The sequence below is a fragment of the Micropterus salmoides genome, unplaced genomic scaffold, assembly GCF_014851395.1.
Source record: "Micropterus salmoides isolate LMB-PRFRI ecotype aquatic unplaced genomic scaffold, ASM1485139v1 Ms_hic_scaffold_19, whole genome shotgun sequence".
Taxonomy (NCBI): Eukaryota; Metazoa; Chordata; class Actinopteri; order Centrarchiformes; family Centrarchidae; genus Micropterus; species Micropterus salmoides.
Genome location: NW_024041039.1, coordinates 23,927,633 through 23,939,841, shown reverse-complemented (window position 1 = coordinate 23,939,841; position 12,209 = coordinate 23,927,633). Strand labels below are relative to the sequence as shown.

Below are 12,209 nucleotides of genomic sequence, written 5' to 3'. Positions count from 1 at the left end.
AGTATAGCCGGTTGGAAAAAAACGTTTTTTAAACCTTATTTTGGGGCAAAGTTGTCAAACTTTTTCAGCAGTTTTTATTAGATTTTAGTGGTGATTCTATTCATGTAGTTTTTATGTCCCAGTGACCAGTAAAAGTGCAGTTCTGGCTCTCTCCCCATTCATTCAGATAGGAGCCTGGTCTTGACTTGCCAATAAGGGCTTTTTGGCAGATTACATCAGTTGTTGCATATTGCTAATGTTAAAAGGAGGTAAAAGAAGCATCACTGTCCTCTACCACTCTAAGTGGTTGTTATGTTTTTGTGGTTCAACAACACCAATTATCTATTAAGTTGATGCTTGAGATCCTGATTCACAGCTTAATAGGTGTGCACTTCATTTTTTGCCACTCAAAACTGAAGTGCTTCTGCTTTCTCAGCCAACAAAAAGTATAGATCTTAATGAAATATTTGGGTTTTATTTTAAACTTTTGTTACAAATGTTAAGAACTCGAGACAAATGGATTCAATAACAGATTCAAAACTAGATTTGATCTAATTCAAGAAATAAAAGACAAAGCACAGCTCCAAATTTTTGCTTTTAAATGCTAAAACAATATTTAAAAATGACATAAGTATTTGATCACCTACCAACCAGTAAGAATTCCGTCTCTCACAGACCTGTTAGTTTTTCTTTAAGAAGCCCTACTGTTTTCCACTCATTACCTGTATTAACTGCACCAGTGGCGGCTCCTGCCAAATCTCTCGGGGGGGCAACTGTTGCGATGATGGCTAAGGTGACCAGTTCAATGGTCTAAGTCAGCTATAACACAAGGATTGTTCCTTAGGCTACATACTGTACAGTATTTGTGAACAGCTACATCCTGAAGTTCATTGTCAATGTCTACAATGAATGAACAGTCCACAGTTAAGATCAACAGATCTTTAGACCTTTTGGATGTAAAGGCAACTACTTTAGCAATAATGATAAAAGAATGACTCTCACAATCATCTGATTTAGCTGTAACAAACATTTTATTTAGGAACAACAAATCCAGAATAAAGCGCAGTGGCACTAGGCTGATAATGTGCAATGAATAAAATTATTTGCAGTTAATCTTGCATTGCAGCTAAGGGACCCGTCTCAAGTAATAGGCTACAGTTATGTTGTAATGTCACATATGCTGTATATGAAGGTGGATCAAACAAAAAAATAGTATTTATTTTCAGTCTTTAAGTTACACACATTACACAAGACTAATAAGGTAAGCAGAGAGTTGTAAAAAATCCACTGCCTTTCCCAGCTTGGTGGTGCGTCGCCCTAATGAACAAGCCGCCCCTGAACTGCACCTGTTTGAACTCTTTACCTGTATAAAAGACACCTGTCCACACACTGAATCAAACAGACTCCATCCTCTCCACAATGGCCAAGACCAGAGAGCTGTGTAAGGACATCAGGGATGTGCACAAGGCTGGGATGGGCTACAGGACAATAGGCAAGCAGCTTGGTGAGAAGGCAACAACTGTTGGCGCAATTATTAGAAAATGGAAGAAGTTCAATATGACGGTGAATCTCCCTCGGTCTGGGGCTCCATGCAAGATCTCACCTCGTGGGGCATCAATGATCATGAGGAAGGTGAGGAATCAGCCCAGAACTACACGGCAGGACCTGGTCAATGACCTGAAGAGAGCTGGGACCGCAGTCTCAAAGAAAACCATTAGTAACACACTACGCCGTCATGCATTAAAATCCTGCAGCGCACGCAAGGTCCCCCTGCTCAAGCCAGCGCATGTCCAGGCCCGTCTGAAGTTTGCCAATGACCATCTGGATGATCCAGAGGAGGAATGGGAGTAGGTCATGTGGTCTGAGACAAAAATAGAGCTTTATGGTCTAAACTCCACCCGCTGTGTTTGGAGGAAGAAGAAGGATGAGTACAACTCCAACAACACCATCCTAACCGTGAAGCATGGAAACATCATTCTTTGGGGATGCTTTTCTGCAAAGGGGACAGGAAGACTGCACCGTATTGAGGGGAGGAAGGATGGGGCCATGTATCGCGAGATCTTGCAGTGTATGCAAACCTGGTCAAGAACTACAGGAAACGTATGATCTCTGTAATTGCAAACAAAGGTTTCTGTACCACACATTAAGTTCTGCTTTTCTGATGTATCAAATACTTGTATCATGCAATAAAATGCAAATTAATTATTTAAAAATCATACAATGTGATTTTCTGGATTTTAGTTTTAGATTCCGTCTCTCACAGTTGAAGTGTACCTATGATAAAAATTACAGACCCCTACATGCTTTGTAAGTAGGAAAACCTGCATAATCAGCTGTGTATCAAATACTTGTTCTCCCCGCTGTACATAGTTGACCTTCACTCAACACTGTGCATGAACACATCCTGTGTGGACACAGACTGCACGACTGATCAAGCAAATATATGTTACTCTTTATATATTTTTTTAAAATTACATTAAATTTAAAGGTGCATAATGACTTATTTAGGATTCGTTCAGGACTTGGACTAATCTTGAGACGTGGCCTTGACACAGGTATTGACTCTGGACTTCCTCTGCAAGACATGAGACTTACAGAAGTAATAGAAGGAACACAGTGACATTGGAAGCAGCGTGATACGTCACCGATTAATGAGCAGCTGCCGTTGAGAAGAGTAGTAATACCTGTCATTTTTCGTGCACTTCAGTGCACACTCTCCATCTGCCTCCAAAAAACACATTATTATTATGCCAGATTATGACCCAACCCATGATGAGAACTGAAAATGCGTCCACTGAGATATTAGACAACGACTGTACCATCCCAAGTTTGGGTCCTGAGGTCTCAGAAAGGAGGAATCAAGTGGACCTGTAAAGATTTCTGATGTGAGGCTCTTCTGACACTGTAGTTTTCAACTGTTTTTTTTTATGTAAGTTTTTGTCTACTGTACTTATTGTTTGCTTTCACTTTTGTTTCTAACAAACCGATCTGATTTTACAAGAGATGATTCATTTACACATTACAAACAACTGCGGCCTCAAACATTCACATGACTTGAATTAAAACAGGGTAGATTGCAGAGCTGTTATCCTGGATTGCATTAGGTTGTCAGCTTCACCCCTCACAGTTTGGCTGTAGGGTTTTAAAGGAAAAGAGGACACAGTTTGACCACAGTCAGCATGATGAATATGATTTGCTGTCATAAGATTTTAACTCAGTTTTGCGCTCTCTCTCTCTCTCTCGCGCTCTCTCTCTCTCTCTCATTTGAATGTTGAAGGTGTTTTTATTTATTTTTTTCCCCACTTTGACAGACTGCCTTTTGAGAATATGCAACCAGTGTGTGATTGTTTTTATGTAGAGGTGTCCCACAAGGAGTCTTTTATCCCCCCTATTGTTTTCAACCTACACAAATGAGATCAGGTTGCAAGACAGCACCATGGTTACTAGAATATTTTTTATGGTCCCACATACCTGCACACAGTCACACATGAACAATCGGGTCCAAGTCCAAGAGCTGGTACTTTTTTTGGGGACATCAGTTCCCACTTCCTGCACATTTTCCCCCAGTATGGATTTCTTTCTTGAAGGCTCCATCACTAAATTATTGAAAATATGTAACTGCTCCATAATCACCATACACAACACCCTATACTACATCAAAATCCAAACAAAAATGTAACCAAACAATAAATGAACCATTTTAGGTCTTTAAATAGGGAATTCAAACTCTTCCTGTCAGTACAGTGATGTGTCTCATTCATGAAGCCAAATAAGGGTTTCCATGGCTGAGGTGACTAACATCTGAGAGCCAGCCTTGTTAGGAGAAGCTTTGTCAACATCTGTTGCTCTACCAAACAGAACATGGCAGACTGTATTTAGCCTATAAATGTTGATTTGCTTCCTCTGCTGCCATTTTCACAACTTTGAAAATAGATTGGTGGTCCCACTCCTTCCGCTATGTAGCCAAGATGGCGACCTCTAATCTCCAGTCTACCACAAATCTGCTTCATGCTGTCATGCTTTGGATGGACTCAGCTTCCTCTCTGGTTTAAGTTGTTGACATAATGACAGAACTGCTGTGTTGAGTAAGCTTTTTGTACCCACCCACAAGCAATGATGGTGATCAAATGAGAAGTTGGTACTCGTGGTTTTATACGATATCAAGTTATTGGAAGCTCCCCTTCACTCGTCGCTGTGTTTATCCCGCATTAGCTATAAAAAATAGAGAGGGTCTAGCTAGCAGTAGCTGTCACTCTTTTGAGTCCAGCTGTGGTGATTGGCAAATGTCCAGTCTGTAAAAACAGCAATGAGCAGTCCTGTGGCCTCAGCACACCAAGTTATGTTGTGATTCAAATCATTACACAGAATAATGTAGAGAGTGTTCAAATCACAGTTGGGGCTCAATATCCGCTAAGAACATAATCTTTTTGATGCCAAAAGCATAATATGATCTCTGAAATCAAGAATACTCACTGAATACTTTTTTACTGCTGCCTTTTTAAATCAAATCTAAGGTTTTTGATTAAGATTTTACACTGCACTGTAAGTTTTACTGTCCTGTTTTATTCTATGTTTTATTTTTCTACTTAGCTTTTTTTAAAAATGATAAAATTATACTTCCCTATGTGGCTTTGATGTTTCATGTAAAGCACTTTTAATTGCCTAGTTGTTGAAATGTGCTATCCAAATAAACTTACCTTGCCTTTTAGTGCCCACCCACACAGCATTGATACTGATTGATATTGTCAGTCTTCATCAACTCTGATGTAGGAAAATAAATACAATTTTAATGACTGTTTTGAAAATAAAGACAAATCAGACAAAGTAAACACCATCATAATGATTTCTTAGCAAAATGTAATTATAATAAGTTTAATTGTAAAATGGCTGATTTTCTTGCAATCTTACGGAGTTAGTGTAAACTAACAAACTAGTTTCTCATTCTCTTTGTAGCTTTTGCTTCCAAATATCAGAAAATTAAGGAACAAAAGATGTTTTGTGCAGTCAGCCTCTTCAACAGTATTATGTAAGGTTTATGGCTTTGCAAGTGTTTCCGTATGAATGTCATATGAGATTTACTGTTGACAAGCCAGAAGACGAGAATAAATAACAGCTACGTCAGAAAGTTATCTAAGAGGTTAGGCAGTGACAAAGTAGAAAGTAATAGGAGGAGAAACTGATTTCCTCTCTCATTACAGGTAGTCAGTGAGACTGATTTATCCTGCCTTTATGTGGCATCAGACCTTTAGACTTGTTTTGTTTCCCCTCATTGTAGCACTGTGCTACCCAGCAGCCATATTTCTACAAAGCTCCAACCACAAGCCTTAATTTATGATCTCTTCTTTGGCAGAAACAGGGCAAGACTTTCATTCTAAAGTCTCTTTAAGAATTGGTTGACCTCACTCACATACTGATTGTCACCCTTTTTCACCCACTCTCGCCCCTCAAGAGTACATAATCCATGAAAAGGTCAGTCTTCTGCTATTCTGCTGAAAGCTTGATATTCTGTGCAAAAGAACGGCAGAGCAACAAACTGCTAACTTTTTTGTTCTACTTTTACTGATGACAGTCTTACCTTGCCCTGCTTTTAGAGTTGTAGTATTATTATTAAGCATTTAGTCTTAATTTTAGCACAAGAAAGTTTTCTTTCATTGTTATAATTCCCCCTTTCTTGTGAAGTATTTTATTATACAGTTGTGCTCAAACGTTTGCGTACCCTTGGAGAACTGTTAATGTATGCGCCATGTGTAAAGAAAACATGACTGAACAGGCAAAATACATGTCTTTTATTTCTTATGGGATTCACAGTGTGCCAGAAGCTGTGAGGGGTGTCAAGGTATGTTGTCGGGAATATTGTAACCTGGCTTTTTTGTGGCATTGGCGCAGTAAAGGCTTCTTTCTGGCAACTCGTCCATGTCGCTCATTTTTGTTCAAGTACCGTTGTACTGTGCTCTTTGCAACAACCGCACCATCTTTTTTCAGTGCAGACTGTATTTCTCCTGACGTTACTGGTGGGTTTTCTTTGCGTCCCGAATAATTCTTCTCGCATTTTTGACTGAAATGTATCTTGGTCTACCTGGCCTTGGCTTGGTATCGAGAGATCCCTGAATTTTCCACTTCTTAATAAGTGATTGAACAGCACTGACTGGCATTTTCAAGCTTTGGATAACTTTTTATATCCTTTTATAAAGTTCCAATACCTTGTTACGCAGGTCTCTTGACAATTCTTTCCTGCTCCCCATGGCTCACTGTTGAGCCTCCTCAGTGCATCCACGTGAGAGCTAACAAAGTCACTGACTATTAATAAACAGACACTAATTGCAATTTACAAAGCCACAGGTGTGGGAAATTAAACTTTAATTGCCATTTTCACCTGTGTGTCACTTTGTCTGTAACAAGGCCAAACATTCAATGGTCTGTGGGGTTTTTCAAATAATCATGTAATAAAAAACCTGCAGGGACAAACACTGTCATTGAAAATGTTTGTCCACAAATAATGTTTAAAAAAAGCTCTGAAAATCTTTGACGTAAATGCCAAAAATGTAATTGTAATGAAGCTTTCGTTGTTAATTTTTATATATGATAGAAAACATTGTCCTCGTGAAATTAGGGTGATTTCTTTTTGTGTGTAATATTGTGATATTCAAGCCTTTATCTAGGGCTTTTGATCATGGACTATTAGCATTAAGTCTTGATCTTTTTTTCCTCAGCAGGGCTTTTAATGTCTTGAAAAACCATGAAAATGCTTCGTGAGACATATTGAAAAAGGGTTAAAATGGTATGGTACTCTACTGCTTATTATCAACCGTGTCGTAGGAGGTATTTGATCATACTTGAGCCAAAAGAGATTCCTAGTGAGTAAAAGCTGCCACAGTATCAAATGAAAGTAGGGTGGACACACTAACTGAAACACAAGAGAAACAAATTGCAATAAATCACGTTTTGTGAAGCTTACAATGTTAATAATTTCTGATGGGTGTGTCAACAACATGCTGATTCAGGTCTATAGTAACGTTTGAGGCTATTGTTTGTATTAGACTACAGTGTTTTGTGTTCTTTTTTATGTTTCCACTCCTTATATTAGGGAGTTTATTTTATTCACAGTCAAGTCATTTCAGTTTGTGGCACCTGTTTCTCCATCAAACATGGGCTATTGTCCTTTCATTTGTTAATATGTCAGATCATCCATCAATCGTATTGACTCTTGTGGCTGGATTTTGATGAAGCTTGGGAAATTAATGTAACTCACCACTTCAATACAGCATTTTCAAACATGGACCAATACAACAGGGGAGTGGTTTGGGGAGGGGACTTTGTTTGTCTGTGTGGTACATTACAGATCGCATCAGGACAAAGCTTGAGGCAATTATGCATCTCACTGCTGTGTTCAGCCATTTTCAAAATTATATAGATTAGAGCAGCTACTATTAGAGGTTAGAACAAAATGACACATCAAGCTTCATTGTGTATGGAGCCTAGCAACGTTTAATGCTGACTTCATTTTACAAGCTTAAACCAGAAAGGGCCAGGCTACCTTTTAATACTAACCTTTTCCCAATCAGGGGGAACTGGTATCCCAGAAGGTCCCTCTGCAGTTACCAGGGGATGGGTGGAAAGATTGTTGAATAGCTCAGCCAATTTGAAACAAGAGTGAGAGTCTACAGCCACAATAGCTGCTCTGTGAGTCTATACTTAGGCACAGCTGTGCTTTGATCTAAATGCTAATGTGAGCGTGCTATCATGCTCATAATGACTGTGCTAACATCCTGATGTTTAACAGGTATAATATTTACAATGTTCACCATCTCAATTTAGCTTGTTAGCATGCTAACATTTGCTAATTAGCTCTAAACACAAAGTACAGCTGAGGCCAAAGGGAATGTCTTTAGAATTGCAAGTATACCAGTTAAAATTTCAGAGGGTGGTTGGGGGGTGTGGGGCATTAATGTATGGAGAAAATTTCATGGCTTTCCATCCACTTGTCTAAACAATTCACTTTAACAATTTACTTAAAAACCAAAAATGTCAACCTAATGGTTGAAACATCCCATTGGGAACATGACTACTGTACATAATGCTATGGTTATCCATATACACTGCTAGCATGGCTAAAAATAGAAATAATGATTTGGTTAAAACCATTTGTGTTTCTGAGGTATATTAACTAGAGCCCGACCGATATGGGTTTTTGAGGGCCGATGCCGATATTAAAGTGAAAAAGAGCCGATTTATGTGCCGATATTTAGATTTAGAGAATGATTTGGATAGTAGACCCCTTTATTGTATAAACTACACTTAGAACAGGCCGATACTGAAAGCTGGTATGTATGTATGTGGGCTATAAAACCTAAATGGATTATGTTAATAAAAACAGTCTCAAAAAGTGAACATGTAAACAATTGCAAATCAATAAATATTTGTTGCTGGAATGTGCAACTTTTTCAGTCATCTGTAAACGGAGACAGTGAGAGAGAATAAGCATGTGCATTTCACTTTACACATAATCTGCCATAATTTCAATGTAGCATATTCACATCTAGTTTATCCCTTTACCAGCACTCTTCTAACCAAAGCTACAAGAAACCATTTCTCATCTGTCTAAATCATGCCGTCTATGATACAGTGAGCTGCTGTTGAATGCATCAACATGACTCTCTACAAGGAGGACCTGGAACTTTGAGATTTCATTTAACTAACGTTATAACTATAACCAGAGTAGGGCTGGGGCGATTCGTCGACGCGACGCTGCATCCAGTTTGGGATTATCCCGGGCAAGCTCCAGCTACAAGACCGCGCCTTCGACCGTCTAAAGTTTGGAGTATTTCAGACAGACACTCAACAACGTGCTGCTCGGTGAGCTCTGTGAACTGCTAGCGTCACTGCAGCACAACTGCTGTCCACGAATACGTGAAGCAGGAACACGTTAAACGAAAGTATCCCAGAGCACTTTGTCTAGACAGCAGCATCGCAAATCGTGTTTACTTTCTGTCGCCACACAAGCACGGCACATTATCAGCACGAGGACATGTAGTATTTCTTCATTGCCTTCATGTTAAGTCATTTCTGCCCCGCTGCTGTCATGCTAACGTAACGTCACAGCGCGAGTCATGTAACGACCGGCTGTTTCATATTTTCTGTTTATTTAACGGCTACGTATGAGTGAGAAAACAGCTGAATCTAATTACAGACAATCTGTGACTGTCTGGACAGTCTGTGAGTCCTTTCAGGTGTTCACTGATTCAGAAATGCATTTGATTGTCATACTGCATTCCTTAATATTAAAATGAATCCATGTCAGAAACATTTAAAGTTTTTAGTAAAGTAGCCCAATTAATGTCTGTTATTGTTATCACAACACATCAGTGAAGTGGAAATTTGATTCATTTTAAGATTTGCTGCTATTGTCATTATTCTAATGTGCTTCATCAGTATGATTGAATAAAATATAGATTTTTTGATTAGACATGTTTTTGATATTTATTTTGGATAAATTGGTATGTTAATCAAGTAATGGGCAACTTTTCTTTCTTTAGAATAAACAAAATTAGTCGTTAGATTAATCGACTTGTAAAATAATCCATATGTTACGGCTCTGACAGCTTTTCACATCTACAACGTCACAAAAATAACCTCAGCTACAGGAAGTCGTGTTATTTTCTCGTTCAGCTCACGTTTATTTACATGTCCACTCTGGTTTAATAATTTCAGGCAAACTAACTGCAGACAGGCAGCTCACAGTTAAAATAGGTCAAACTATAGTTTAACGGCTCATTACGACGTTGGCGCTCCTCCACTGATAAACATGGCATTAGCTTTGTGGCTAATTTAGCAATGGGCAGCGTTAGCTGCTGTAACGTTAAGTGATTTTAGAGAATATTTAGAAGTGACGAATAAATCTACAGTTACGTCTGCCAGCAGCTTCCAACACCCAGCTACCGTGACATTGACCTGCTGTGAGCTGCTAGGAAGCCGGGGGAGTGCGGTGAAAAACGGGAGGGTTAGCAAGTCATGAATGTTTTCAGGAGAGGAGAAGTGACTGGGTCTGTTTTTATTATAATTATTTAAGTCACGTAATTAACTTGACAAAAGACTGACCAACCGCTAACACAGCCCTCTGCTGTTTCTAAATGCTGCTGTAAACTCAGGTAAACTCTGGTCAGCTGATTGTTTTTTTTGTTTTTTTTTTTCTTTATGTGGTTTTTGTGGGGAGGCAGTGTTGTTAACAGGGGAGCTGCAGCTGGTCACCCTCTGGTGGGCAAACTATGCAACACCCATGACATGACTGAAGGATCTGACTGTTTCTTTTTAAAGTCATATATCTGCCGTTATAAACGGCTGATGACAAATAAGTGCAATTAGCTCATATCAGCTGATAATATTGGCCGGCCGATAAATCGGCAACACATGAAGACCACATGCTGTGACTTGAGTGTGAAAAGTGAGCAAAGAACAGAAAATGGAAGTGTTAATAGTACAAATACAAACTTTGTCAAGCCAAGTTAACCTTAACAAATGTACACTTCACTAAGATATCACCATTGCAGGTTAAAGAATATGGTCAATGATAAGGATACTTGAGCTCATCAAAAGTGTGCCTGGTACATCAGACTAAAAAAGGTTAGGAACCACTGAGCTATATACTATGTGAATTTAGACTAACAGCATTGTAGAACTTAAAAAAAACTTAATTTGGCAGTTATTCACTTAGTATCAAGACAAAATTTCAGGCTATTTCTAATTCATTAGAGCTGCTCAAGGTTTGGTTGTTTGGTCTCACTGCTCAGTCACTATCTGCAAACCTAAAGTCAGAGAATAATTCATAAAATTCGAGGGTGGGAATAAACTGCACTGTGCTATGTTTACAGGTATTTGTGGAATCTTCACATACTCAAAGATCGTCATAGTGTGATATCTGTGCTGTTTTTAAAAAAATGTATTTTATCTGAGTCATTTCTGCCCTCAAAATTTTCCTCAACTTTCATGTATCCCTTTTTTTTGTAAAGTGAAATTATGAAATTTAAAAAATGCATCCTTGCAATCCTTTTTTTTTTTTCGTTACACAAAGGTTCACACCGTCACAACATCAGACAAAACCAATTAACCCAAAAGACCAGACCAATAGAATGGGGTGCACAAATGACACACTGAGAAAAGAGGATTAAAATGTTCATTGTGTACATAATTGCTCTAGTTGGCAAAATGTCAATGCTCTTCTCAATTCCAACAGACAAAATCTGGAATTGCTTTGCTGTACAATGAGGAGACCAACAATACCTATGACGTCTGCCTGAAATTGACCAAAGAGGTATTAACCATACAGAAGCTGGATGTGGTTTGCACAAGTGGAAGTGAATCCCAAGTAAATGTAAGTGCGCCTGAGGGCTTGAGACTTGCAATGTAATTTGTGCCGCATAACTTCAGAATACTATTTCAATGTTCACAATATCTTTTTGCCAATAAGAAACTCCCACTTTCTAAAGCACAGAACTGTTGTACTACGAAGACAGGCAACTGGCGGTCTGGGCTTAAGCATCAAAGTAAGCAGATAAGTTTTGATTATAGATAGACTAAAGTGGAAATGAAAAGGCTTTGAGTTGCAGAGATGACTGTTTGTGTGAGAAAACAGTTCTGGCAGCAGATTTTTACTGAAACTCAATAATCACTCCCATCTTTCTCTCCTGGTTTACAGGGAGGTGCAGAGCACAACGTGCCTGTGGTTATTTCAAAGATTTTCAAAGATCAAGTAGGTAAGAACGTATTTTTTTTTATTACAGCAATGTAGATTTAGAAATGGTTTTCAATGTGATATTAAAGAGAAAATCAAAGAGAAAACTTGTCAAAACAGTAATGGTCAATCATTTTTAACGTGTAATTTTGCTTTCTTTCCAAGAAGTTGAGATGAGAATTTTAATAACAATCATGTCTTAACCTGAAAGGGGAACTCCAGTGATTTATTGTTGCATTGCAAGGTGGGGAAATTTGTGAGGGACTGAACGGTCTAAAATCAGAGCAGCAGAGCCTACTTTTCCCATAATGCAATTCAAAAGCGTCTTCCATTTGATCCTCCTTTCCTGGTAAATACTCATTTCTTTAAAACCCAAGATTGTAACACAGAGTTTCTGTTATAAGTTGGCTAAGCAGTACTCTTTATGATGGCTGTGATGGTTCTCTGTCATCCAGATCATAGTTATCCAGGGAAGGGTAAAATTAAGGTCAACTGGACTTAGTTG

At 38.6% G+C, this 12,209-nt stretch overlaps 1 protein-coding gene across 6 annotated transcripts in view; it reads left to right on the top strand.

Annotated features, from left to right (window-relative positions):
• The window catches only part of sntg2 (syntrophin, gamma 2), a 99,632-nt gene that overhangs the window by 16,556 nt on the left and 70,867 nt on the right, over positions 1–12,209 (top strand). For 3 of the 6 annotated variants that reach the window (XM_038729370.1, XM_038729367.1, XM_038729372.1), the window contains exons 2-4: positions 11,207–11,344; positions 11,441–11,516; positions 11,669–11,722. In XM_038729370.1, the coding sequence (XP_038585298.1) occupies positions 11,207–11,344; positions 11,441–11,516; positions 11,669–11,722 (268 nt within the window). Of the gene's footprint in view, positions 1–11,206; positions 11,345–11,440; positions 11,517–11,668; positions 11,727–12,209 lie in introns of all 6 variants that reach the window. The other 3 variants (XM_038729371.1, XM_038729368.1, XM_038729369.1) reach the window with 2 other exon arrangements.